The sequence below is a fragment of the Indicator indicator genome, unplaced genomic scaffold (assembly GCF_027791375.1).
Source record: "Indicator indicator isolate 239-I01 unplaced genomic scaffold, UM_Iind_1.1 iindUn_scaffold_69, whole genome shotgun sequence".
NCBI lineage: Eukaryota > Metazoa > Chordata > Aves > Piciformes > Indicatoridae > Indicator > Indicator indicator.
In genome coordinates this window covers 222,931-250,595 of record NW_026539199.1, presented here as the reverse complement: position 1 = coordinate 250,595, position 27,665 = coordinate 222,931, and the positions used below count along the sequence as shown (strand labels likewise).

The window sequence follows — 27,665 nt, the reverse complement described above, 5'->3', positions numbered from 1 at the left end:
GTGGGACACAGCTGGTGATGGGACACAGCTGGTGGTGGGACACAGCTGGTGATGGGACACAGCTGGTGACGGGACACAGCTGGTGACGGGACACAGCTGGTGACGGGACACAGCTGGTGGTGGGACACAGCTGGTGATGGGACACAGCTGGTGGTGGGACACAGCTGGTGGTGGGACACAGCTGGTGATGGGACACAGCTGGTGGTGGGACACAGCTGGTGACGGGACACAGCTGGTGATGGGACACAGCTGGTGGTGGGACACAGCTGGTGACGGGACACAGCTGGTGGTGGGACACAGCTGGTGGTGGGACACAGCTGGTGATGGGACACAGCTGGTGGTGGGACACAGCTGGTGGTGGGACACAGCTGGTGGTGGGACACAGCTGGTGGTGGACACAGCTGGTGGTGGGACACAGCTGGTGGTGGGACACAGCTGGTGACGGGACACAGCTGGTGAAGGGACACAGCTGGTGATGGGACACAGCTGGTGACGGGACACAGCTGGTGGTGGGACACAGCTGGTGGTGGGACACAGCTGGTGGTGGGACACAGCTGGTGACGGGACACAGCTGGTGACGGGACACAGCTGGTGGTGGGACACAGCTGGTGGTGGGACACAGCTGGTGGTGGGACACAGCTGGTGGTGGGACACAGCTGGTGGTGGGACACAGCTGGTGGTGGGACACAGCTGGTGATGGGACACAGCTGGTGGTGGGACACAGCTGGTGGTGGGACACAGCTGGTGGTGGGACACAGCTGGTGATGGGACACAGCTGGTGGTGGGACACAGCTGGTGACGGACAGCTGGTGGTGGACACAGCTGGTGGTGGGACACAGCTGGTGATGGGACACAGCTGGTGGTGGGACACAGCTGGTGGTGGGACACAGCTGGTGGTGGGACACAGCTGGTGGTGGAACACAGCTGGTGGTGGGACACAGCTGGTGGTGGGACACAGCTGGTGACGGGACACAGCTGGTGACGGAACACAGCTGGTGACGGAACACAGCTGGTGACGGGACACAGCTGGTGGTGGGACACAGCTGGTGGTGGAACACAGCTGGTGGTGGGACACAGCTGGTGGTGGGACACAGCTGGTGACGGGACACAGCTGGTGGTGGGACACAGCTGGTGGTGGGACACAGCTGGTGGTGGGACACAGCTGGTGGTGGGACACAGCTGGTGACGGGACACAGCTGGTGGTGGGACACAGCTGGTGGTGGGACACAGCTGGTGGTGGGACACAGCTGGTGACGGGACACAGCTGGTGACGGGACACAGCTGGTGACAGGACACAGCTGGTGACGGGACACAGCTGGTGGTGGGACACAGCTGGTGGTGGGACACAGCTGGTGACGGGACACAGCTGGTGATGGGACACAGCTGGTGACGGGACACAGCTGGTGATGGGACACAGCTGGTGGTGGGACACAGCTGGTGATGGGACACAGCTGGTGGTGGGACACAGCTGGTGACGGGACACAGCTGGTGATGGGACACAGCTGGTGGTGGGACACAGCTGGTGGTGGGACACAGCTGGTGGTGGGACACAGCTGGTGGTGGGACACAGCTGGTGACGGGACACAGCTGGTGACGGGACACAGCTGGTGACGGGACACAGCTGGTGACGGGACACAGCTGGTGACGGGACACAGCTGGTGGTGGGACACAGCTGGTGGTGGGACACAGCTGGTGACGGGACACAGCTGGTGATGGGACACAGCTGGTGACGGGACACAGCTGGTGACGGGACACAGCTGGTGACGGGACACAGCTGGTGGTGGGACACAGCTGGTGGTGGGACACAGCTGGTGACGGGACACAGCTGGTGATGGGACACAGCTGGTGGTGGGACACAGCTGGTGATGGGACACAGCTGGTGGTGGGACACAGCTGGTGACGGGACACAGCTGGTGATGGGACACAGCTGGTGGTGGGACACAGCTGGTGGTGGGACACAGCTGGTGGTGGGACACAGCTGGTGGTGGGACACAGCTGGTGACGGGACACAGCTGGTGACGGGACACAGCTGGTGGTGGGACACAGCTGGTGGTGGGACACAGCTGGTGGTGGGACACAGCTGGTGATGGGACACAGCTGGTGGTGGGACACAGCTGGTGGTGGGACACAGCTGGTGACGGGACACAGCTGGTGACGGGACACAGCTGGTGGTGGGACACAGCTGGTGGTGGGACACAGCTGGTGATGGGACACAGCTGGTGGTGGAACACAGCTGGTGGTGGGACACAGCTGGTGGTGGAACACAGCTGGTGACGGGACACAGCTGGTGACGGGACACAGCTGGTGACGGGACACAGCTGGTGGTGGAACACAGCTGGTGGTGGGACACAGCTGGTGGTGGGACACAGCTGGTGATGGGACACAGCTGGTGACGGGACACAGCTGGTGACGGGACACAGCTGGTGGTGGGACACAGCTGGTGGTGGGACACAGCTGGTGACGGGACACAGCTGGTGGTGGGACACAGCTGGTGATGGGACACAGCTGGTGGTGGGACACAGCTGGTGGGGGGACACAGCTGGTGGGGGGACACAGCTGGTGACGGGACACAGCTGGTGGTGGACACAGCTGGTGGACACTGGTGACGGACAGCTGGTGGTGGGACACAGCTGGTGATGGGACACAGCTGGTGGTGGGACACAGCTGGTGAGGGGACACAGCTGGTGGTGGGACACAGCTGGTGGTGGGACACAGCTGGTGGTGGGACACAGCTGGTGACGGGACACAGCTGGTGACGGGACACAGCTGGTGGTGGGACACAGCTGGTGGTGGGACACAGCTGGTGACGGGACACAGCTGGTGATGGGACACAGCTGGTGATGGGACACAGCTGGTGGTGGGACACAGCTGGTGACGGGACACAGCTGGTGGTGGGACACAGCTGGTGGTGGGACACAGCTGGTGATGGGACACAGCTGGTGGTGGGACACAGCTGGTGACAGGACACAGCTGGTGACGGGACACAGCTGGTGGTGGGACACAGCTGGTGATGGGACACAGCTGGTGACGGGACACAGCTGGTGACGGGACACAGCTGGTGATGGGACACAGCTGGTGGTGGGACACAGCTGGTGACGGAACACAGCTGGTGATGGGACACAGCTGGTGATGGGACACAGCTGGTGGTGGGACACAGCTGGTGGTGGGACACAGCTGGTGGTGGGACACACTCATTGCTCCAAACAGGAAGGGGAGAGGAAAACATGGAGCCCGGGCAGGGAGGGCTGCACCTAGAAGCCATGGGGTGACCTCCTTGGGCTCGCAGGGCTGGCTGGAAGCCTTGGTAGGACCTCTGAGAGGTTCATGGTGGTGGAGGGAGTGGTGGGATGAGGGGCAGGCCGGGGTGCCCTGAGAGGACACTTACTTGTCGAGACAGGCGACGCTGAGGCACTTTTCCTGGGGCTGAGGCTGCGAGGTGCTGTCACCGGCGGGCGCGGCGCCGGCGTCGTTCTCCTGCAGGATGGAGTCGATGAAGGTGGAGGGGAAGAGAGGAGCTTCCACAGCTGGAGGGTTCTTCCCTGGGCTGCTCTCCTCCAGCTGGGGGCTGTGGGTGGGACTGGGGGGTTCTTCCTTGATGCGGACCACAGGACTACTCCTGGGGAGGAGGAGGAGGAGGAAGAAGAGGGCTGAAAAGCTGACACCGAGGCATCGGCCACGCCCGAGAGCTGCTCCAGCTCCTGGTGGCCTCCTCAAGGAGGAAGCCTCCAGACTCAGTTACAACCATGAGGATGAAGGAGAACCTCAAGATTGCTTCTCTGCTTCTGCTCCTCATCCGCTGCCCTCACACAGCAGCTCCTGCTGTGGGCCCAGCCTCAGCATGGTTCTGGTGGCTGAAGACTCATCACAGCATCATGGACTGCTTTGGGTGGGAAGGGACCTTCAAAGGTCACCTAGTCCAAACCCCTGCACTCAGCAGGAACATCTCCAACCAGAGCAGGTTGCTCAGAGCCCCAAACAACCTGGCCTGGGATAGTTCCATGGTTGGGGCATCTCCCACCTCTCTGGGCAATGGGATCAGAGAGCTCCCACAGAAGGTGGTGCCACCTCTGGAGCTCACCCAGTCCACCCAGACTCCACAACCTCTCTGGGCAGCCTGCTCCAGGCCTCAGAACCCTCCAAGCCAAGAGGTTGCTCCTGAGGGAACCTCCTGGCTTCCAGTTTGTGCCTGGTGCCCCTTGACCTGTCCCTGGGCACCACTGGCAAGAGTCCGGCCCCAGCTTCTTGGCCCCCCCCCGAATATGTTGAGAAGATTCCCTCTGAGTCCTCTCCTGTCCAGGCTAAGCAGCCCTAGGTCCTTCCCTTCCCCAGTCTCTGAACTGGGGAGCCCAGGGCTGACCCCAGTTGTGCAGCTGTGTCCTGAGCAGGGCAGAGCAGAAGGGCAGGAGAACCTCCCTTGTGCTGCTGAACGTCCCCAGGAGACCCTTGGCCTTCCTGGCCACCAGAGCTGGCTCATGGGGACTCAAGAGCAGCTTGGAGTCCACCAGGAGGTCCCAGAGGACCAAGTGCTTCAATCTCAACAAAACCAACCAAAAATCTGCTGTGGGGGCAGTGCCCTGACCAGGACTACCCTGATGGAACAGGTCCAAGGTTCCCTGAAGTCCTGCTAAGGTAGGAGGGACTGAGACCAAATACCCTGAGGGTCTCCTGTCCCAGGGGCTGGGCTGCTTCCCAGCTCTTCCAGCAGGAGAAGGTCATCATACTGGTGTCTACTGCTCCGCTCACTGGGGAACACCTTCTCCCAACCCTGAGGGCTCCAGGTTTTAGGAGAACCACAGCCTACCTTTCATCCAGACTTCCACTGGGAGAGGCTGAAGGGCTGGACTGAGCCAGCTCAGTCACATCAGAGATGATGGGACCAGAGTTGGCTGAAGAATCTGGGGAATAGAGGTTGGAGCCACTGTAGGCTGGGGAGGAAGCCTGGAAGGACAATCAGAAGGTTGGTGAGGTGAAGAACTCAGCACATATCAGCCTTTATCCCCAGACAGGAGATCCAGCAGCAGGAGGAACATCAGAATGGCCCCAAAGCCAAGGAAAACGATGATGTGGGACTCCACATAACATCTAGGACCCAAAGTATGACCAAAACCATTGTTATCTGTGGTCTCTGGTCCATGACCTGGATGAGGAGAATGAGGAACCCTTGGGAAGTTTGAGGATGGCACCAAGGTGAGGGGGAACTGTTGAGCTGCTGAAGGTAAGAGGATCTGCTGGAGGGGTTGGAGGCTCATCTGAAGGGTTTGGGTTCCCCAGAGAGCCCTGGCCAGGCTGGCTGGGGGAGGCCAATGGGAGGAGGTTGACCAAGGCCAAGTGCCAGGTCCTGCCCTTGGGTCTCACCAAGGCCAGGAAGGCTCCAGGCTGGGGGCAGAGGGGCTGGAAAGTGCCTGGTGGGAAAGGCTCTGGGGGGCTGCTGGCAGCAGCTGGAGAGGAGCCAGAGTGTGCCCAGGTGGCCAAGAAGGCCACCAGCAGCCTGGCCTGGAGCAGCCCCAGGGTGGGCAGCAGGAGCAGGGCAGGGATGGTGCCCCTGGAGTGGGGGCACTGGGGAGGCCACCCCTGGTGTGCTGGGCTCAGCTTTGGGCCCCTGACTTCAAGAAGGACCTGGATGGGTTGGAGGTGTCCAGAGAAGAGCAAGGGAGATGGGGAAGGGTTTGGAGAAGGAGAAGGGTCTGGAGAACTTGTGAGGAGCAGCTGAGGGACCTGGGGGTGTGGAACCTGCAGCAAAGGAGGCTGAGAGGAGACCTTGTGGCTGTCTGCAAGTGCCTGAGAGGAGGCTGGAGCCAGGTGGGGCTGAGATCTCTTGTGCCAAGTGCTGAGCCAGGAACAAGCAGCCTCAAGTTGCCCCAGGGGAGGTTGAGGTTGGCCATGAGGAACAATTTCTGCCCCTTGAGGCTTGTGCAGGCCTGGCCCAGGCTGCCCAGGGCAGTGGTGGAGTCCCCATCCCTGGAGGGGTTTCCAGGCTGTGGAGCTGTGGTGCTGAGGGCCATGGGTTGGTGGTGCCCTGGCACTGCTGGGTCACTGGTTGGACTCCAGGAGCCTGCAGGTCTCCTCCAACCCAACCCATTCAGTGATTCCATCACTCTTCCAGGCAGCACTGGCTCTGGTGAGGAGATGCTGGATCAGTGCTATCAGGACCACCCACAGTTCACCCCCACCAAGTTCTTCTGCCACCTCAACACTCTTATTGGGCAAGCTCCAGAGTTTTCTTCACCATCAAAGCCAGGCCTGGGGCAGTGTCAGGACCCAGGGTCCTCATTGGCAGCTCCCTCTGGAGACTTGCCTAATTCTGGGGCACTTTGAGGTTGAAAAACATTAAGGCTGATGTAGAAGAAAGGCTGAGGAGCTGCTTTTCCCATCATGTGGACAATCCAGCAAGACCTGGAAGAGGTCCCAGCAGGCCTGGGTAAGTGTTTGCTGCTAAAAAGAGAGATCAGAGGATGAGGTGGAGCTGGAAGGGGATCAGAGAGCTTCCAGAGAGGGTGGTCCCACTGCTGGAGAGCTCTTTAAGGAGCTTAGACACTTTGGGTCACTGAATGCCAGCATGATGGGGTTGGAAAAGACCTCAGGAGCTCACCCAGGGCAGCCCCCTGCTCCAGCAGGGGCACCCACAGCAGGTGCCCAGGATCCCCATGCCCAGCTGGCTTTGGAAGCTCTCCACACAAGGAGACTCCACAACCTCTCTGGGCAGCCTGCTCCAGGCCTCAGAACCCTCCAAGCCAAGAGGTTGCTCCTGAGGGAACCTCCTGGCTTCCAGTTTGTGCCTGGTGCCCCTTGGCCTGTCCCTGGGCACCACTGGCAAGAGTCTGGCCCCAGTCTCTTGCCCCCATGGGTCCTTTAGCTCTTGGAGAGCATTAAGAAGATCTCCTCTCAGTCAGAGAATCCAAGCTCGAGTCCAACCAGTGACCCAGCACTGCCAGGGCACCACCAAACCATGGTCCTCAGCACCACAGCTCCACAGCTTTGAAAGCCCTCCAGGGATGGGAACTCCACCACTGCCCTGGGCAGCCTGGGCCAGTGTTTGAGAATTCCTCCAGTAAAGAATTTTCTTCTGATGTCCAACCTGAACTGAGGCAAACTGAGGCTGCTTCCTCTTGGCCCAACACTTGGCACAAGAGATCTCAGCCCCACCTGGCTCCAGCCTCCTCTCAGGCACTTGCAGACAGCCACAAGGTCTCCCTCAGCCTCCTTGATCCAGGCTCCACACCCCCAGGTCTCTCAGCTGCTACTCACAAGTTCTCCAGACCCTTCTCCTTCTTCTCCTGACTCTTCTCCTTCTCTCTTTCCCTTCTCTGGACACCTCCAGCCCCTCAAGGTCCTTCTTGGAGTTAGGGGCCAAATGGTCACAGACAATGAGGGGACCCAAGGTCACACATCCCTCAGGTCCATGGTCACACACAGTCACATAGCCACTGGGCAAGATGAGGAAATGTTCAGCAGGGGTTGCCCAACATCAGATCCATTCTCCCGTGACAAAACCAACCATGGCCCAAGGCAGCAGATGGAAGCTCATCGAGATGGCATCACTTCAGCCCAGACAACTCCTGGCATGCCCTGGAAGCCAACTCTGGGTCCCCACCAGAACCACCAGAGAACCTACCAGCTGAGGGCTCTCTACCAACCAAAACAAAGAAAAGAGCAGCTGGAGAAGAAACTCAAGTGTGTCCCTACCATCAAAGCTGTGTCCTCCTCCCCCTCCCCAGGGCCAGGTCCTACTTACTGCGTAGGGGGAGGCGCCATGGACGTGCTCCAAGGAGTACTGGCGACTGTACTTGGGCATGGAATGTGCTGAGCTGCTGTCATTCAACATCAGCGGGCTGCAAGACACCCCAGACACCACAGCAGTCACCACCCTGCCACCACCAGCCCCTGGCCACCTCCTTTCCATCGAGGAACCCACCCATCAGCCACCACAGATGGGTTCCTGCACCCAACCAACACATGATCAGCACCAGCTTTGGGGGTCCTGGGTGGACAAGAGGCCACGGAGGTGGTGGTGTCAAATCAGACCCAGGTTTGGGTGTCCTGGGTGGACAAGTGGCCACGGAGGTGGTGGTGTCAAATCAGACCCAGGTTTGGGTGTCCTGGGTGGACAAGTGGCCATGGAGGTGGTGGTGTCAAATCAGACCCAGGTTTGGGTGTCCTGGGTGGACAAGTGGCCATGGAAGCAGTGGTGTCAAATCAGACCCAGGTTTGGGTGTCCTGGGTGGACAAGAGGCCACGGAGGTGGTGGTGTCAAATCAGACCCAGGTTTGGGTGTCCTGGGTGGACAAGTGGCCATGGAGGTGGTGGTGTCAAATCAGACCCAGGTTTGGGTGTTCCAGGTGGACAAGTGGCCATGGAGGTGGTGGTGTCAAATCAGACCCAGGTTTGGGTGTCCTGGGTGGACAAGTGGCCATGGAGGTGGTGGTGTCAAATCAGACCCAGGTTTGGGTGTTCCAGGTGGACAAGTGGCCATGGAAGCAGTGGTGTCAAATCAGACCCAGGTTTGGGTGTTCCAGGTGGACAAGTGGCCATGGAGGTGGTGGTGTCAAATCAGACCCAGGTTTGGGTGTCCTGGGTGGACAAGTGGCCATGGAGGTGGTGGTGTCAAATCAGACCCAGGTTTGGGTGTCCTGGGTGGACAAGTGGCCATGGAGGTGGTGGTGTCAAATCAGACCCAGGTTTGGGTGTCCCGGGTGGACAAGTGGCCATGGAGGTGGTGGTGTCAAATCAGACCCAGGTTTGGGTGTCCCAGCTGGACAAGTGGCCATGGAGGTGGTGGTGTCAATAGTCTTGCACCCAACCAACACATGATCAGCACCAGGTTTGAGGGTTCTAGGTGGAGAAATGGCCATGGGGAGTTTTCAGCTCAGAGAAGAGAAGGCTCCAGGGAGACCTTCTGGTGGCCTTGCAGGACTTCAAGGGGGCTGCAGGAGAGCTGGGGAGGGACCTTCATCAGGAAGTACTGTGGTGGGACCAGGGGTGCTGGGGAGATGGAACAGGGAGATGGAGCCTGGAGCTGAGAAAAAAGATCTGCACTGGGAGGGTGTGGAGAGCCTGGCCCAGGCTGCCCAGAGAGGTGGGAGATGTCCCAGCCCTGGAACCATCCCAGGGCAGCTTGGCTGGGGCTGTGAGCAACCTGCTGTGGTTGATGTCCCTGCTGACTGCAGGGGTTGGACTGGGTGACCTTTGAAGGTCCCTTACACACACCACCACAGCTCCATGGCTTGGAAACCCCTCCAGGGATGGGGACTCCACCACTGGCTCCAGCCTCCTCTCAGGGACTTGCAAAGAGCCACAAGGTGTCCCCTCAGCCTCCTCTGCTGCAGGCTCCACACCCCCAGGTCCCTCAGCTGCTCCTCACAAGTTCTCCAGACCCTTCTCCCTGTGCTCCAAACACTTCTGCTGTACACCCTTCACTCTAAATCTCATCTAGAACAACCCTGAGTTCTCCAGAGCTTGGACTTGCCTCTAAGTAGGAGTTCATGGAATGATTGACTGGTTTGGGTGAGGGGGGCCCTTCAAAAGCCCATCTGCACCAACCCCCTGCAGTCAGCAGGGACATCTCCAACCACAGCAGGTTGCTCAGAGCCTCAGCCAAGATGACCTGGGATGGTTCCAGGGATTGGGGCATCTCCCACCTCTCTGGACCACCTCTTATTTCTTCTTTTTCTCCAAAGAACCAGAAGGTTCCTCCAGTACAGCCAGTAAGGCACACAAGAACCCATGGCACATTTGAGGAGAGGTTTGGCCAGCTTGTGATGGTGTCCCAGCAGCCTGGGACAGCAGGAGGTTGCTTTCCCCCAGGAGCTGCAGGGGACCATTTGAGCACCAGAAGACCCCACCCCTCATGGTGTGGGCTGCCCCAGAAGGCAGAGATCTGGGGGATCCCCTGGGGGTGGTCCCACCTTGATCCTCCTCAACCAGGGAAGGGAGAAGACCCAACTTACATCTTCCTCTTCACCCCAAGGATCCGGTTGGATTGCACCAAGGAGATCAAGAACTGGATGAGCTGTAAGGAGGCAAGAGGACAATTGTGATGGTGTGGACAGGACTTGGACAGAAGCAGTTTGAGGACAGTTTGGGAGCTTGTCTTCTGGGGACATGGCAGAGAGCTGAGCACAACCCTCAGGAGGAGGTTGAGGGTGAAACCATGGCCTGGCAGCCAAGGGAATCATGAAGGATGGAATCACGACGTGGTTGTAGTAGGAAGAGGCTTCCAAGCTCGTGGAGAGTCCAACCAGTGACCCAGCACTGCCAGAGCACCATCAAACTATGGCCCTCAGCACCACAGCTTGCAATGGAGACTCCACCACTGCCCTGGGCAGCCTGGGCCAGGCCTGCACAAGCCTCAAGGGGCAGAAATTGTTCCTCATGGCCAACATCAACCTCCCCTGGGGCAACCTCCCTCGGAAGCCACCTCTTGGCTTGGAAGGACAACTTGAGGCTGCTTCCTCTTGGGCCAATGCTTGGCACAAGAGATCTCAGCCCCACCTGGCTCCAGCCTCCTCTCAGGCACTTGCAGACAGCCACAAGGTCTCCCCTCAGCCTCCTCTGCTCCAGGCTCCACAAGCCCAGGTCCCTCAGCTGCTCCTCACAAGTTCTCCAGACCCTTCTCCTTCTTCTCATTCTCCTGCACTTGGCCTTGGTCAACCTCATCCCACTGGTCTTGGCCCATTGATGCAGCCTGACCAGATCCCTCTGAAGAACCTCAAGTCCCTCTGGAGAGCCTTCATCCCCCCAGCAGATCCTTCAAACCCTCCAGCAGACCAGGTCCCAGTCTCCTGGTCACATATCCCCAGAAGGTCCCAATCTCTCCTGGAGGCTCAGGATGTACCTTGTTGACCACCTTCTGCTGCTGGGCGTGCTTCTGCCTCAAGCTGGCCACCTCCCTCCACAAGGCTTCATTCTCACTGCAAGAGAAGACAAAGCTCTGAGACAGTAACCTATGCTGGTGGTTAGGGGGGGTGAGGAGACAACCTGAGGCCACCATCTCCAGCCCCCAGCTCATTGAGCAGCTCCTGGGGCTGGGAGTGATTAACTTCTCTATGATCTCCAGCTCACATCTGCTCCAGGCCATTACCATGTCCCTGTGGGAAGGTCCCCAAGGATGGAGCTCAATGTCCTTGATCTGACCCAGGTGCAGGTGGAGCTGGTGAGAAATTGAGGTCTCCAGGGATGAAGAGGGGAGGGAAGGGTGAGGAGGAGCCAGCTCCACATCCAGCAGAGCCTGAGGCTGCACTGAGATGGGGCCTTGGACAGCATCTACCCCTTGGATGTGACCTGCTCTAGCTGGAGATCATGGAATGGTGAGGTTGAAAGGGACCTCTGGAGCTCACCCACTGCAGCCCCCCTGCTCCAGCAGGGGCACCCACAGCAGGTGCCCAGGATCCCCATGCCCAGCTGGCTTTGGAAGCTCTCCACACAAGGAGACTCCACAACCTCTCTGGGCAGCCTGCTCCAGGCCTCGGAACCCTCCAAGCCAAGAGGTTGCTCCTGAGGGAACCTCCTGGCTTCCAGTTTGTGCCTGGTGCCCCTTGGCCTGTCCCTGGGCACCACTGGCAAGAGTCTGGCCTCAACTTCTTGCCCCACACCCTGCAGATGTTGAGAAGATGTTTGGTGACCTTTGGGGGTCACCAAAGGCAGTAAACTCACGGTGTCCTGAAAGGGATCATACTCAGGGTGTCCCCAGATGGATCAAACTCAGGGTATCTCCAAAGGCATAACATTTGGGGTGTGCTCAAAGGCAACAAGCTTGGGGTTTCCTCGAAAGGATCAAACATGGGGTGTCTTTAAAGGCATCAAATTCAGGGTGTCCTCAAAGGGACCAAACTCAGGATGCTCCCAAAGGGATCACACTCAGGATGGTCCTCAAAGGCAGCAAATATGGAGTGTCCTCAAAAGGGTCAGACTTGGGGTGTTTGGAAAGGACCAATCTCAGGGTGTCCTCAAAAGCATCAAACTTCAGGTATCCTCAAAGGCAGCAAACTTGGGGTGTCCTCAAAGGGACTGAACTCAGCCTGTCCTCTAAGGCATCAAACTCAGTGTGTCCCCAAAACAGCAAACTCAGAGTGTCCTGAAAGGGATCAAACTCGGGGTGTCCCCAAGGCTTTAAGGTTGGGGTGTCCCCAAATGCAGCAAACTCAGTGTCCTGAAAAGGATCAAACTCGGGGTGTCCCCAAGGCTTTAAGGTTGGGGTGTCCCCAAATGCACAAACTCAGAGTGTCCTGAAAGGGATCAAACTCGGGGTGTCCCCAAGGCTTTAAGGTTGGGGTGTCCCCAAATGCACAAACTCAGAGTGTCCTGAAAGGGATCAAACTCGGGGTGTCCCCAAGGCTTTAAGGTTGGGGTGTCCCCAAATGCAGCAAACTCAGTGTCCTGAAAGGGATCAAACTCGGGGTGTCCCCAAGGCTTTAAGGTTGGGGTGTCCCCAAATGCAGCAAACTCAGTGTCCTGAAAAGGATCAAACTCGGGGTGTCCCCAAGGCTTTAAGGTTGGGGTGTCCCCAAATGCACAAACTCAGAGTGTCCTGAAAGGGATCAAACTCGGGGTGTCCCCAAGGCTTTAAGGTTGGGGTGCCCCCAAATGCAGCAAACTCAGAGTGTCCTGAAAGGGATCAAAATTAGGGGTCCCCAAATGCAGCAAGCTCAGTGTCCTGAAAGGGATCAAACTCGGGGTGTGCCCAAAGAGATCAACTCCGGGACGTCCTGAAGGGGCCCGAACTGGGGGTGTCCCCAGCAGCAGCGGGGCCGGGGCCGGGGCTGCAGCTGGCGCCACGTCCCCACGGTCTCCGGGCCGGGCCGCAGCTGCCCAATTTCGCGCTCGGCGGCGCCGGCAGCCGCGGGAGCCGGGCAGGGGCCGTAAATTATCCCGGATTCCCTGGGCATGGAGCAGCTGAAGGCGGCTCCGGCAGCGGCCTGGGGCCGCGCAGGCAGCGCGGAGGAGCTGCCGGGCCCCAGGCTGTGCGCGGGGCAGAGCCGGAGCCGCAAATGCCCAAGGGAAGAGGTGGAGCCGAAGCGGTGCGCAGGACGCGGCTCACACCTGAGCCACCGCGGGAGGCGGTGATGGATCGCGGGAGGAGAAGAAAGGAAGCAGGGGAGCTGCTCATTAGGCAGCGGGGCAGGAACAGCTGGAGACCAGCTCCCCCAAGGGCTCCGCCGATCAGACAGCGGCCAAACCCCCCTTTGATACCTCCCAGGCTGCTTGATGAGGCAATTAAAGGGCCACCGAAGAGCTTCTCAGGGCTGCTCTGCAGCGCTTGCCGACAGCAGGCGTGAAAGGAGCTGCCCGAGCCTCTGGGCCCGGCAATATTTCATGGGGTGGCAGCAAGGGCCCCGCTCAGCACCTGCTGCTCCTCGCTGCTGCTCCGCAGGGACAGCCGCACGGACGAGCCTGGCCGCTGCAGATGGGACCTGCCCCGAGCTGGGCAGGGGGGCCGGCGGCTCGAGAAAAGGGGTTGGGGAGGAAGGAGAAGGAGGGAAAGGAGGAGGAAGGGAAAAGGAGGAAGGAGGAGGAAGGGAAAAGGAGGGAAAAGGAGGAGGAAGGGAAAAGGAGGGAAAAGGAGGAGGAAGGGAAAAGGAGGGAAAAGGAGGGAAAAGGAGGAGGAAGGGAAAAGGAGGGAAAAGGAGGGAAAAGGAGGAGGAAGGGAAAAGGAGGGAAAAGGAGGGAAAAGGAGGAGGAAGGGAAAAGGAGGGAAAAGGAGGGAAAAGGAGGAGGAAGGGAAAAGGAGGGAAAAGGAGGAGGAAGGGAAAAGGAGGGAAAAGGAGGAGGAAGGGAAAAGGAGGGAAAAGGAGGAGGAAGGGAAAAGGAGGGAAAAGGAGGAGGAAGGGAAAAGGAGGGAAAAGGAGGAGGAAGGGAAAAGGAGGGAAAAGGAGGAGGAAGGGAAAAGGAGGGAAAAGGAGGAGGAAGGGAAAAGGAGGGAAAAGGAGGAGGAAGGGAAAAGGAGGGAAAAGGAGGAGGAAGGGAAAAGGAGGGAAAAGGAGGAGGAAGGGAAAAGGAGGAAGGAGGAGGAAGGGAAAAGGAGGAAGGAGGAGGACGGGAAAAGGACGAAGGAGGAGGGAGAGGAAGGAGGAGGAAGGAGGAGGAAGGGGGAGGAAGGAGGAGGAAGGGGGAGGAAGGGGGAGGAAGGGGGAGGAAGGGGGAGGAAGGAGGAGTAAGGGGGAGGAAGGGGGAGGAAGGAGAAGGGAGAGGAAGGTGGAGGAAGGAGAAGGGAGAGGAAGGGGGAGGAAGGAGAAGGGAGAGGAAGGAGGAGGAAGGAGAAGGGAGAGGAAGGAGGAGGAAGGAGAAGGGAGAGGAAGGAGGAGGAAGGAGGAAAGGAGAGGAAGGGAAAAGGAGGAAGGAGGAGGAAGGAGGAGAAAGGAGAAAGAGGAAGGCAAAGGCTCAAAGCCTCAACAGAATGACGTGAGGATGGTTTTACCCTTGGAGAACCCTGAACCCTGTCAGCAGAAGGTTCAGAGCCTCACCAGAACAGTCCAAGGATGGGTTCAGCCTTTGGAGCAACATTGAAGCCCATTTTGGGGTGGCTTAAAGGCTCACCAGAACAGCCCCAGGGTGGCTTTAGCCTTTGGGACAACTTCAGACCCTGTTTTGGGGTGATTTTAGCCTTTGGAGCAACCCTGAACCTCATTTTGGGGTGGCTTGAAGGCTCATCAGAATGAGACAAGGATGATCTTAGCCTTTGAGGGCAATCCTGAAGCCTCTTTTGGGGTGTTTTTAACCTCTGAGAACCCTGACCCCCATTTTGGGCTGGGTTAAAGCCTCAGCAGAACAACCCAAGGGTGGTTTCAGCCTTTGAGGACAACCCTGAACCCCATCACTGGGACTGTGGATGTTCACCACCAGTGGTTGGTCTCCAGCAGAGCAGAAAGGCAGGAGAGATGGGGTGGGGGTTGTGGCCATAAAAATGAGCAGACTGGGGCAGAGGACAAGATGAAGCAGCAGAGAGAGCAACCCCCAGCCTAGAGGACATGATGGTGACATGAGAAATGAGGAGGGGGGCTGTGAAACCCCAACCCCGTGGCAGCCACCAGACAAAGCCAAGCAGAAACAGGCAGCAAATGTCCCCTCTGTCCCCCCCACTGAAGTCAGCAGCTGGCAGATTTGGGCCAAACAAAGGCAGAGGCTTCTCCAGACACCATCTCATTAGGATGCAGGATCTGCTGCCAGCCCTGGAGCCATGGGACACACAAAGGAGAACAAATGGAAAGAGGAACATCATGGACCAGGGCATCACCTGGACCTCAGGAAGTCCCAAAGCCCCAGAGCTGGGGGCAGCAGATTACTCCAGCATGACAGGATTGCCCAGCTCCTGTCACAGAGCCATGGAGTCATGGACTGGGTTGGGCTGAAGGGACCTTCAAAGGTCACCCAGGTCAACCCCTGCAGTCAGCAGGGACATCAACCACAGCAGGTTGCTCACAGCCCCAGCCAAGCTGCCCTGGGATGGTTCCAGGGCTGGGACATCTCCCACCTCTCTGGGCAGCCTGGGACAGGCTCTCCACACCCTCCCAGTGCAGAATTTCATCCTCAGCTCCAGGCTTCATCTCCCTGTTCCAGTTCAAACCCAGCACCCCTGGTCCCACCACAGTACTTCCTGATGAAGGTCCCTCCTCAGCTCTCCTGCAGCCCCCTTGAAGTCCTGCAAGGCCACCAGAAGGTCTCCTGGAGCCTTCTCTTCTTCAGGCTGAACAACCCCAACTCTCTCAGCCTGGCTTCACAGAGGAGCTGCTCCAGGCCCCAGTCATCTTCATGCACCAATTTGTCTCCTTCCAGCTCACCATGGCAAGAAGAAGCCAGCAGAAGCCCCAGCAATCCCCTTTTGGTGGCTTAGTTTGGTCAGCAGGTGGTCAGCCTCTCCTGGAGTCAGCAACACTCCACCTTCCTGAGCTATTTTGACTCTAACCCAGCCATTTCCAACCATTTCACACACTCCCCCCCTTCCCCTTGCCTGGAGTTCTGCTCACTGCAGTGTGCTGGGACCAGGAGGTCCATCAGCAGTCATGAAGAGCTACGGTGAGGACAGAAGAACTGTGGGAAGGTGATGGCCATGGCTCCACATGCAATGGCTAATGAAGGTCTCAAAGCTTTTCTCCAGGAGGGTGGGAAAACCTAACTCTGCTCCTTTGCTCTTAATCATGGAGTCATGAATGGGTTGGGTTGGAAGAGGTCTGCAAGACTCCTGGAGTCCAACCAGTGACCCAGCACTGCCAGGGCACCACCAACCCATGGCCCTCAGCACCACAGCTCCATGGCTTGGAAACCCCTCCAGGGATGGGGACTCCACCACTGCCCTGGGCAGCCTGGGCCAGGCCTGCACAAGCCTCAAGGGGCAGAAATTGTTCCTCATGGCCAACCTCAACCTCCCTTTGGGCAACTTGAGGCTGCTTCCTCTTGGCCCAATGCTTGGCACAAGAGATCTCAGCCCCACCTGGCTCCAGCCTCCTCTCAGGGACTTGCAGAGAGCCAGAAGGTCTCCCCTCAGTCTCCTTTGCTCTTCATGTCCAACCTAAACTTCTTCTGGAGCAACTTGAGGCCTCTTCCTCCTCCTTGTCCCCAAGAAGAACCTTGTCTTCCTTTCATAGAGAAGGACCAAGCTGATTTTAGTCTAAGCATGTACAGGACCTTCAGTGCTCTTTGCACCTCTCCAAAAGCATCTTCACTCCTTTTGCAGATCCTTCTACACCTGGAGACCTTTAGTGGTCCTCCAAAAGTGCCTGTTCCCAGTTCCAAATTTTCCATGTGCTTGAACAACCCCACCACTGGACATGGGCTTCACCTTTGGCAGAGCAACCACACCAGACAAAGGAGCTTTTTATCTCCTGGAGGTTCCAAAGTCACCATCTGAAGATGGAGGCACCTAACACCAGGTCATTAAGCTGCTCACTTGAGCAATCAAAGGCCCTAAATGAGCTTCTGAAATGACCACAAGTTTGGAGGACTTCAGATGATGAGAAAAGCCTTTGATCATTCAGGGGAAACCACCTCCCAGCCTCCTCATCACTCAGCCATCAGGAAGTCAAAGGTCAGCAAGGAGAAGGGGAGAACAATGACACCAGTGATGACCCCCAGCACACCAGAAGCCTTCGATGGCATCTCCAGAGGGTGGGGGGCAAGAGGCTGGGGCCAGACTCTTGCCAGTGGTGCCCAGGGACAGGCCAAGGGGCACCAGGCACAAACTGGAAGCCAGGAGGTTCCCTCAGGAGCAACCTCTTGGCTTGGAGGGTTCTGAGGCCTGGAGCAGGCTGCCCAGAGAGGTTGTGGAGTCTCCTTGTGTGGAGAGCTTCCAAAGCCAGCTGGGCATGGGGATCCTGGGCACCTGCTGTGGGTGCCCCTGCTGGAGCAGGGGGCTGCCCTGGGTGAGCTCCAGAGGTCCCTTCCCACTCCACCAGGCTGGGAGGTGGTGAATCAAAGGTCCTGATCTTCCAGCTCTGTTCTCTCCACAAAGGGCAGAGGGAAGGAGAGTTGGGGTCATTCAGCCTGGAAAAGAGAAGGCTCCAGGGAGACCTATGGTAGTCTTGCAGGACTTCAGGGGGCTCCAGGAACACAGGGGAGGGACCTTCATCAGGAGGTGTTGTGGAAGGACCAGGGGTGCTGGGTTTGAACTGGAACAGGGAGATGGAGCCTGGAACTGAGGAAGAAATTCTGCACTGGAAGGGTGTGGAGAGCCTGGCCCAGGCTGCCCAGAGAGGTGGGAGATGTCCCAGCCCTGGAACCGTCCCAGGGCAGCTTGGCTGGGGCTGTGAGCAACCTGCTCTGGTGGTGCCACACCAGGCCATAGTGGTGTTGCATTGTTGGTTGGACTCCATGACCTTCAAGGTCTTTGCAACCATCCAGTGACTGAGTGGAAAGGCTGAGACATGAAGCTGGAGCTTGTCCTACCAAGCAGGGATGGGAGACACCAGTTGGGTTGAGTTATTTCCTCATCAGCACGTCAGAAGATGGTGGTAATGAGCTTCAGATTTCACTCAGGGCCCCCAAGCCCAAGTCCTCCACGGGTCTGAAGGTTTGGAAGGAGCAATAAAAGTGCCTTCAGATGTTCTCAGGCAGGGAGCAAGCTCATAAAACACAGCAGTGGAGATAAACCAGAAGATCCCACCTCGTGCTCAGCATTAGGAGCCATCAAAGGCCTGTTAAGATCAAGCTGATGTTTGACTGAGAGCCAGGGAAGGTCCCTCAGGACCAGCCCAACACGTGGAGGCCATGGTTGAAGTGTTTTGGCTCCCAACTCTGAACAGCTGGAGCTGAACAACATCTGCACAGCGAGGCCATAAAACACCACAGAGCAGCTGTCCAATTTAGAGGTCATAAAAGCATGGACCACAGGCTGGGAGCAAGGCTGGAGGAGCCAGGGGTCACCAACAACTCAGCCAGCAAGCAGAGTGATGAAGAGCACACTTGGAAGTGGGGATGCATGGAAGCCACCACAGAGCACAGATCCTGGCTCTGCCAGGAGGAGAAAATTCTTGAATGAGGGTGATGGAGCCCTGGAAGAGGCTGCCCAGGGGGCTGGAGGTGTCCAGAGAAGGGCAGCAAAGCTGAGGAAGGGTCTGGAAAAGAAGGAGAAGGGTCTGGAGAACTTGTGAAGAACAGCTGAGGGGCCTGGGGGTGTGGAGCCTGCAGCAAAGGAGGCTGAGGGGAGACCTTGTGGCTGTCTGCAAGTGCCTGAGAGGAGGCTGGAGCCAGGTGGGGCTGAGATCTCTTGTGCCAAGGGCTGGGCCAAGAGGAAGCAGCCTCAAGTTGCCCCAGGGGAGGCTGAGGTTGGCAATGATGATCAAGTCCATTCTTTGACCCAGCACTGCCAGGGCACCACCAAACCATGGCCCTCAGCACCACAGCTCCACAGCCTGGAAACCCCTCCAGGGATGGGACTCCACCACTGCCCTGGGTAGCCTGGGCCAGGCCTGCACAAGCCTCAAGGGGCAGAAATTGTTCCTCATGGCCAACATCAACCTCCCCTGGGGCAACTTGAGGCCAATTCCTCTTGTCCCAACACTTGGGAGAAGACCCCAATCCTCACCCAACCTTCCCTCAGGCACTTGCAGAGAGCCACAAGGTCTCTCCTCAGCCTGCTTTGCTCCAGGCTCAACATGCCCCAGGTCCCTCAGCTGCTCCTCACAAGTTCTCCAGACCCTTCTCCTTCTTCTCCAAACCCTTCCCCAGCTCCCTTGCCCTTCTCTGGACACCTCCAGCCCCTTAAGGTCCTTCTTGGAGTTAAGAGTCCAGCACTCCAGGGGTGGCTTCCCCAGTGCAGGAGGACCATCCCTGCCCTGGTGAGGGGAAGAGAAGCAGCCAGGAAGAGTGGAGCAAACTCAGCAAAGGAGAGGACATCATGGCATGGAGAGGTTGCAGGTGGATGTTCCAACCCACAGGATGTGCCTCAGCTGGTCAGGGTGGGACTTGGTGGTGCCATCAACCTGCTCCTGAACCTGCCCCACTCACCAGTTCCCCCAGTTGCTTTTACTGAATGTTTTCAGCTCCTGTGGTGCAGATCAGAGCCCAGCTGTGGTTTGGAAGCTGCTGTGGCCAGGGACAGTTGGGCTTATGGGGCTCAGTTGGGACTGAACCATTTTCAGGCACCACCCAGGAGATAAAGAGCTTCTGTGAAGCTCTTTCACCACACTCCAAGCTCTTAGAATTCCTCACAGGAGCTTCCAAGAAGTTCCAAGCACTGGTCTGGAAGTGTCCTACTGGGGGGAAGAGGAAGAGGGCAGCTTGGCTGCATGGAGGGGGCTTGGTGGGTCTCTACTCTTAGCAGACCTCCAAGAGCTACTGCAGGGACTCCATCTAGTGGTTTCCAGAGTGCTTGTGATGAAGAAAGGCAATTATGTTAATTTATGCTAATTTATGCTAATGTTTGTATAAGATGCAGCCAATGAAGGGGCAAGAACCCAGCCCAGAGACCTTCTCACTCGACTCAATGTGTTGGTGAAGTCTCCTGGTCCTTCAGCCAGGAGATGGAGCCCAGGCACCTCACCCCAAAACATGTCACAGGACTGCAGCTGCCACAGAGGTGGAAAGGAGAACCCTGGGGCCAAGAGTCCCCTGGGGATATTCAGCAGAGTGTGGCCAGCAGCACAAGGGAGGTTCTCCTGCCCCTCTGCTCTGCCCTGCTCAGGACACAGCTGCACAACTGGGGTCAGCCCTGGGCTCCCCAGTTCAGAGACTGGGAACTACTGGAGAGAGGCACTGGAGGCTGGGAAGCTGCTGAGAAGACTCTGAGGAGGGAAGGACCTGGGGCTGCTTAGCCTGGACAGGAGAAGACTCAGAGGGAATCTTCTCAACATCTGCAGGGTAGGGGGCAAGAGGCTGGGGCCAGACTCTTGCCAGTGGGCCCAGGGACAGGCCAAGGGGCACCAGGCACAAACTGGAAGCCAGGAGGTTCCCTCAGGAGCAACCTCTTGGCTTGGAGGGATCCGAGGCCTGGAGCAGGCTGCCCAGAGAGGTGCCCAACCTTCTCCCAAAGCAGGACCTAAAGGCAAGGTGGTGATGGAAGGGATCTGGTGGGCAAAGCCCCCTGCAGGTGCCACCACCCCCTGCCCACACATACTGCTTCATGGCGATCAGCTTGGAGTCCATGCTCTCCTGCTTGCCCTTCATCACCTGGATGTCAGTCAGCAACTTGGTGACGTTGTCCTGCCGGACCTTGATGTCCTCGTTCTTTATGTTGGACACCTGCAGAGCAGAAAGGCAGAGCCTGGTGATGCTTCCTTCCTCCTCCAAGCTTCAAACCCTTCCTGTCCCCTCCCTAGAGCAGCTGCTGTGGGCACACACCAGAGTGGCATCCCCAGAGGGCTACCAAAGAGGCTTTTCTGCAGGAGGGCTGATGTTTGGAGAACATCCAGTTGGGTCACAGCCTGAAAATGGACCTTTTTGGGTGAGAAATGGAGTGCTCAGGGGGAAGTGAAGCCCTGCAAGGAGCTGTTTGCTTCTGCAAAACTTCAGAAGGACCATGGACCAAGACCTTCTTGATACAGAATCATGGGATGGGTTGGAAGAGACCTTCAAGCTGGTGGAGTCCAACCAGTGACCCAGCACTTCTAGGGCACCACCAAACCATGGCCCTCAGCAGCACATCTCCATGGCTTGGAAACCCCTCTAGGGATGGGTGGTGGAACACAGGAAAAGGTTGCCCAGAGAGATGGTAGAGGCTCCATCTGTGGAGACCTTCCAGGTCAAACTTGATGGGGCCCTGAGGAACTTGATCTGGTTGGAGATGGCCCTGCTCACTGCAGGGGGGTTGGACAAGATGACCTTTGAGGGTCCTTTCCAATCCAGTGCATTCCATGATTCCATGGAGTCTCCACCACTGCCCTGAGCAGCCTGGGCCAGGCTTGGACAAGCCTCAAGGGGCAGAACTTGTTCCTCACAGCCAACCTGAGTCTCCCCTGGGGCAATTTGAGGTCACTTCCCCTGGAAGAAGACCACAACCCTCACCCCAACCTCCTCCCAGGGACTTGCAGAGAGCCAGAAGGTCTCCCCTCAGCCTGCTTTGCTCCAGGCTCAACACCTACAGGTCCCTTAGCTGCTCCTCACAAGTTCTCCAGACCTTTCCCCAGCTTCATTGCCCTTCTCTGGACACCTCCAGCCTCTCAAGGTCCTTCTTGGAGTCAGGGGCACAAATATGAGGCTGGTTCCTTTTGTCCTGTCACTTCTTCCTTGGAAGAAGAGACCAGTCCCAAGCTGGGTCCAACCTCCTACAAGGTCCAACTGCTCTTGTGTGTCTCCAGAGCAGATCTCTCCATCCATGGAGCTAAACTCAAGCAGAAGCCACTTGTGCAGAGAACCACAGCAGGTCCCCCTGCTGAACTCAGGAGTGGTCTTGTTTGCAAGGGCAGAGCCTTGACTGGTTCCTTCTGATGGTGCTGGGGAAGTCTCAAGCAGTGTCCTAAGCAAGCTAAGGCTGCACACACGGAGAAGCAGCCTCATGACCCAAAGGAACTGGCACAGAGGACCCGAGGAGCAGATGGCACCACAGCTCCTGTCTGCATGAGACAATGACCAGGAGCCACCAGCGTCCCTCAGCCCTTCCAGCACGGTGATGGTTGTGAGCTCAGCCAGCTGCCCTCAAAGGGTTTCTCTGGGGCAGGAGCTGCTGCAGAACTTACACTGGTTACTTTCCTCTTGATGTTCTCCAGGAGGTGCTCCTGGCCTCGGATGAAGTAGGGATGCTGGAATTCTGTGTCATCCTTCTCTGGTTTCACCAACCCTCCCTGCTCGATGTGGACAACCTTCCGGAAGCCATCTGCAAGGGAGAGGGGAGTGGAGGAGAGCTCAGCAGGCTGAAGGAGAAGCCACCAAGAGTGACCTTTCTCTGCCCCAACACTCAGAGCTCCACCACTGCCCTGCTGCCAGACCACCCCCCAGAAGTGAGGGGTGGGACCAGAACCTGCTCCTCAAAGCCTTGTGGTAGCCTCCCTGCAAGGGCTGCTGGAGGAGTCTTTTCCAGCCACCAGGGCCTGTCCCACCAGCAGGAAAAGAAGGGAAGGGAAAGGGTCAAAGGAGAAGTGGGGGGACAAGGAAAGATAGGAGAGAAGGAAGGATGGAGTTGGGGGGGAACCAGGAGGGAAAGGGGGTTTGAGGAAGGACAGGGGTGTTCAGGAGGGATGGTGGTGGAAGGATGGGGACATCAGGAGGGACCCCATACCAGGAGGCAAATGGGGCAAGAGAAGGGACAGGGGGACACCAGGAAGGACAAGTGAGGGGGGACACCAGGAGGGATATGGGGGGATGGGACAGCAGGAGAGCCAGGGAGTGCAGAAGCTCTGCTCCAAAGCCCTCAGATGCCCTCAAGCCCTCCTGGAAGCCCCTGGGAGCAGATCAAAGGGCTGGGAGCTGAGCTGGGATGACTCAGGGCAGGGGTCACTGCTTGGCCCACAGCTGGGGGGTGAACCCCTCCCAGAAGCTTTCCCGGAGCAATGCCACCTTCCGGTGGTGACATCAGCCAGGCGGAGCTGCTGGGGGGTGAAATCGAGGTCCTCTCCTTCAGCAGCACAGAAGGATCCCAAGGTGGGAATGGCTCCTGACAGCCACATCTGGAGCCTTAATCCCAGCTGGAGCTGTGGGGCTGGGGGCTGAAAGAAGCCTTTCTGCCGCTGCCTATCGCAGGAAGCGCGGCAGGAAGCGGAGCAGACGCCGTGAAGCAACGTCTGAGGGATAATCCCCACCCCTGAGCCCCGAGCTGGCTGCAAGCAGGCACTGATCCCACCAGCAGGCAGCCTGCCAGCACCAGCAGCAGCTCAGGGGGAGAGGGGGGAGTCACTGTGAGAGGTGGAAGGGCAGAGGAACCTCAGGGGTGGAGGGATGGAGGCAGAGAAACGTCAAAGGTTGAGGGTGAAAAGATCCAGAGACTGAGGGGAAAGAGACTGGGATGGGATGGGATGGGATGGGATGGGATGGGATGGGATGGGATGGGATGGGATGGAAGAGGCCTTCAAGCTCCTGGAGTCCAACCACTGACCCAGTACTGACACCAAACCATGGCCCTCAGCACCACAGCTCCACACCTTGGAAACCCCTCCAGGGATGGGGACTCTACCACTGCCCTGGGCAGTCTGGGCCAGGCCTGCACAAGCCTCAAGGGGCAGAAATTGTTCCTCATGGCCAACTTCAACCTGACTTGGGGAAATCTGAGGCCACTTCCTCTTGGCCCAGCCCTTGGCACAAGAGATCTCAGCCCCACCTGGCTCCAGCCTCCTCTCAGGGACTTGCAGACAGCCACAAGGTCTCCCCTCAGCCTCCTCTGCTGCAGGCTCCACGTCCCCAGGTCCCTCAGCTGCTCCTCACAAGTTCTCCAGACCCTTCTCCAGAGCTTTCTTGCCCTTCTCTAGACACCTCCAGCCCCTCAAAGTCCTTCTTGGAGTCAGGGGCCTAAAGCTGAGCATTCCAGGGGTAGCCTCCCCAGTGACCCCCAGCTCAGGGGCACCATCCCTGCCCTGCTCCTGCTGCCTCTCCTGGGGCTGCTCCAGGCCAGGCTGCTGGTGGCCTTCTTGGTCTTGGTGGGACCCCAGGGTAGGACCCAGCACTTGGCCTTGATCAACCTCATCCCACTGGCCTCTCCCAGCTGACCTGAGAGAAGCCCAAGAGCCTGAAGCTCTCCAGCAGAAGCTTCCAGATTCAGAAGCTGCTGCTCCCTTCAGCCAAGCTCCAAACCACCCCTTGGTCTCCGAAACCCAGGGCCTGCCAAGCTGCCAGATGTCCCCAGCTCAAAGACAGGTGCCCCACGTTGAAGCTGAGCAGCAGGGGAGTTGCTGAGCCCGGGAGGAGCTGCGGGGGCTGCAGCCTGAGGTGCCCAGGGGATACTCACACATGTTGAGCTGCCGCACGAAGCTGGCCATGTTGCTGTGCTTGAAGTACTTGGGGAGAACCTCCTTGGCAAACTGGCCCTGGTCAAAGACATGGAAGCTGCTTCCACTCTGGCAAAGAAGAACACAGCAGGAGACTGTCAGCGACCCCCACCCCAGGGTGACACAGAGAAACCACCTCCCTCTTGGCCCCACAAAGGGCAGTGCCACCTTGCTGTGCGGGAAACCAGCAAGGTCCATCTCCTGGAGCCCCTCAGCTGCAGCTAGGGATGGAGTCTGTGAGGTCTGTTTGAAGCTGGAACCCTCTGAGCAGTGCAAGCTCCCAGAAGGATCTCTATGACATCCTCCAGCTCCAGGGTAACTGCCCATGGGTCCATTTGGAAGCACAGGAGCTAAATGCCATCTCCTTGCCCAGGAGAACAAAGTCCACCTCTTGGTTGCTGAATCATGGAACACAAACAGAGAATCATGAAGGCTGGAGAAGACCTTTAAGCTTATGGAGGCCAAGCACTGACCCAGCACTGCCAGGGTACCACCAAACCATGGTCCTCAGCAACACAGCTTGGAAACCCCTCCAGGGATGGGGACTCCACCACTGCCCTGGGCAGCCTGGGCCAGGCCTGGGCAAGCCTCAAGGGGTAGAAATTGTTCCTCATGGCCAAATGCAACCTCCCCTGGGCAACCAATTCCTCTTGGCCCAATGCTTGCTCCTTAGAAGAGACCAAGGAACTGACTTCTGTTCCAGGCTGTCCACATCACACCTCAGCAACCTGAGCACTTTGCCTTGAGGGAGCCCTAGGCAGAGGAGGAAGGGGAATGGTGCCTCCTGCACACCAAGAATTAAGCCACCAGGCACCTCCAGCGCTCTTGGTGGACCCATCTGGTGACTTTAGCAGAGAGCCTTTTCCCAAGTGTTGGTGGGGACCTCAGCACTGACCTCCTGAGAGATGACCTCTAGCTGTGCAGACAACCTGAGCTGCTGGGGACTCTGCTCCCCTCCCACTGTCCAGCAGCATCAACAGAGCCTGGAACACGACTGCATGGAGACAGCACCTCACTCATCATCCTCTGGAGATCAGCATGGGGTGGAGGCCTTGTAGGTCGTTTGTGGTGGCTTTGCAACTCGGTGTGCTGACCTTGAGTACTGGACTCAGCTTTGGGTCCCTGACTCCAAGAAGGATCTTGAGGGGCTGCAGGTGTCCAGAGAAGGGCAGAAAAGCTGGGGAAGGGTCTGGAGAATTGTGAGGAGCAGTTGAGGGAGCTGGGGGTGTGGAGCCTGCAGCAAAGGAGGCTGAGGGGAGACCTTGTGGCTGTCTGCAAGTGCCTGAGAGGAGGCTGGAGCCAGGTGGGGCTGAGATCTCCTGTGCCAAGGGCTGGGCCAAGAGGAATTGACCTCAAGTTGCCCCAGGGGAGGTTGAGGTTGGCCATGAGGAACAATTTCTGCCCCTTGAGGCTTGTGCAGGGCTGGCCCAGGCTGCCCAGGGCAGTGGTGGAGTCCCCATCTCTGGGGGGTTTCCAAGCATGGAGCTGTGGTGCTGAGGGCCATGGGTTGGTGGTGCCCTGCAGAGTTGGGTCACTGGTTGGACTCCAGGAGCTTGGAGAACTTTCCCAGCCAGAACCCAGCTGTGGTCCTGTCTCACCACACCATATATCAGACATTGGCCACCAATACTCTGCTGGAGCAGAAATGTGACACTGCCGACTGTGAGAAACGATCTTCCTCCTGGGGCTTGCCCTCAGATGAGGCTGTGGAGCTCAGGGGAGTTGGAGATGATGAAAGCAGAAGGCTGATGAAGCCCAAAATCAAAGCAGGAGCTGGAAATGTTTTCCTGAAGCTCTGGTGGTGGCTGCTCAGCTGTAGCTCCCCCCTCTGCTTATCTCTCTGGCCATGGAGATGACAGCACCCAGCTCCTCACCCTGCAAGTCACCGCCCAGCAGCCAACGCCTTCTCCTGCTCCGAGAGCCAAAGACAATCCAAATGCTTCTGCTAAACAAGCCTGGGTACCTTGGGGTGCTGCAGAGATACCCTCAGGGGTGGAGCTTAGGGGCAAGGGACCCAACGTGAGGCTGCTTCCTCTTGGCCCTACACATCTCAGCCCCACCTGGCTCCAGCCTCCTCTCAGGGACTTGCAGACAGCCACAAGGCCTCCCCTCAGCCTCCTTTGCTGCAGGCTCCACACCCCCAGCTCCCTCAGCTGCTCCTCACAAGTTCTCCAGACCCTTCCCCAGCTTTGCTGCCCCTCTCTGGACACCTCCAGCCCATCAAGGTCCTTCCTGAATCAGGGGCCCAAAGCTGAGCCCAGCACTCCAGGGGTGGCCTCCTCAGTGCCCCCACTCCAGGGGCACCTTCCCTGCCCTGCTCCTGCTGCCCACCCTGGGGCTGCTCCAGGCCAGGCTGCTGGTGGCCTTCTTGGCCACCTAGGCACACTCTGGCTCCTCTCCAGCTGCTGCCACCAACCCCCCAGGCACTTTCCTGCCCCTCTGGTGGGACCCAAGGGCAGGACCTGGCACTTGACCTTGGTCAACCCCATCCCATTGGCCTCACCCAGCCAGCCTGGCCAGGTCCCTCAAGAGAGCCTCAAACTCTCTGCAGAGCTTTCCAACCCCTCCAGCAGATCCTTCAAACCTTCCAGCAGCTCAACACTCCCCCTCAACTTGCTGTACTTTCAAAATTTCCTGAAGGTGCCTTGGTGCTCTCATCCAAATCATGTATGAAGACATCAAACAGAGCTGTCCCCAGTGCTGAGCCCAGGGGACACCAGTTGTGCCCAGCCACCAACTGGGACTTCACTCCATTCCCCATCCCTCTTTGGGCCAGATTCTAACCCTCAAACACCCAAGACAGGAGTTTCTCCAGCAGGATGCTGTGGGACACCACGTCCAAGGTCTACTAAAGCTCAACTGAGGTGAGAAGAACAATCAAGGCCTCCCAAGGACTGACATCCACCCAACTCTGTGCCAGGTGAAGAACCAAGCAGCACAAAATATTCTTGTCTTTGATTCCAGGGAAGCACCTGAGATGTTCCCACCTCCAAAAAGCAGCTTGGGGCATTTGGCTCTGAGTTTTACGGTCCTCTAAACAACCATTAACCCCTCAGATCGAGTGGAAACGGTGGGAAAGGGGAAGCTGAACAACTGGTGCAACCACAAAGCAGTCTAGCACTGCACATCCACAGCAGGGACAGAGCTCAAAGGTTCCAACAACGCAGCTTTGCTCCTCTTGCCATGGAAACTGTTAGAGGAGCCTCTGGACACTGTTTTTTATCCCTCAAGAGCCCGGGATGGCTCATTCCCCCCCGGGGAATTACGGCGCCGGGCTAATGAGGTGCTGGGGCGGGGTAAACACTGGGAAAAGAGGCAGCACCTTTAATT

General features: G+C 58.1%; 1 protein-coding gene across 1 annotated transcript in view; it reads right to left on the bottom strand.

Annotated features, from left to right (window-relative positions):
- HSF1 (heat shock transcription factor 1) overlaps positions 1-27,665 on the bottom strand; it is a 36,606-nt gene that overhangs the window by 8,647 nt on the left and 294 nt on the right. The window contains exons 2-10 of the mRNA XM_054398635.1: positions 24,296-24,404; positions 22,098-22,234; positions 20,540-20,664; positions 10,832-10,907; positions 9,945-10,006; positions 7,733-7,829; positions 4,802-4,938; positions 3,537-3,616; positions 3,386-3,458 (exon numbers count right to left, since the gene is read on the bottom strand). Of these exons, the coding sequence (XP_054254610.1) occupies positions 3,386-3,458; positions 3,537-3,616; positions 4,802-4,938; positions 7,733-7,829; positions 9,945-10,006; positions 10,832-10,907; positions 20,540-20,664; positions 22,098-22,234; positions 24,296-24,404 (896 nt within the window). The remainder of the gene's footprint in view (positions 1-3,385; positions 3,459-3,536; positions 3,617-4,801; positions 4,939-7,732; positions 7,830-9,944; positions 10,007-10,831; positions 10,908-20,539; positions 20,665-22,097; positions 22,235-24,295; positions 24,405-27,665) is intronic.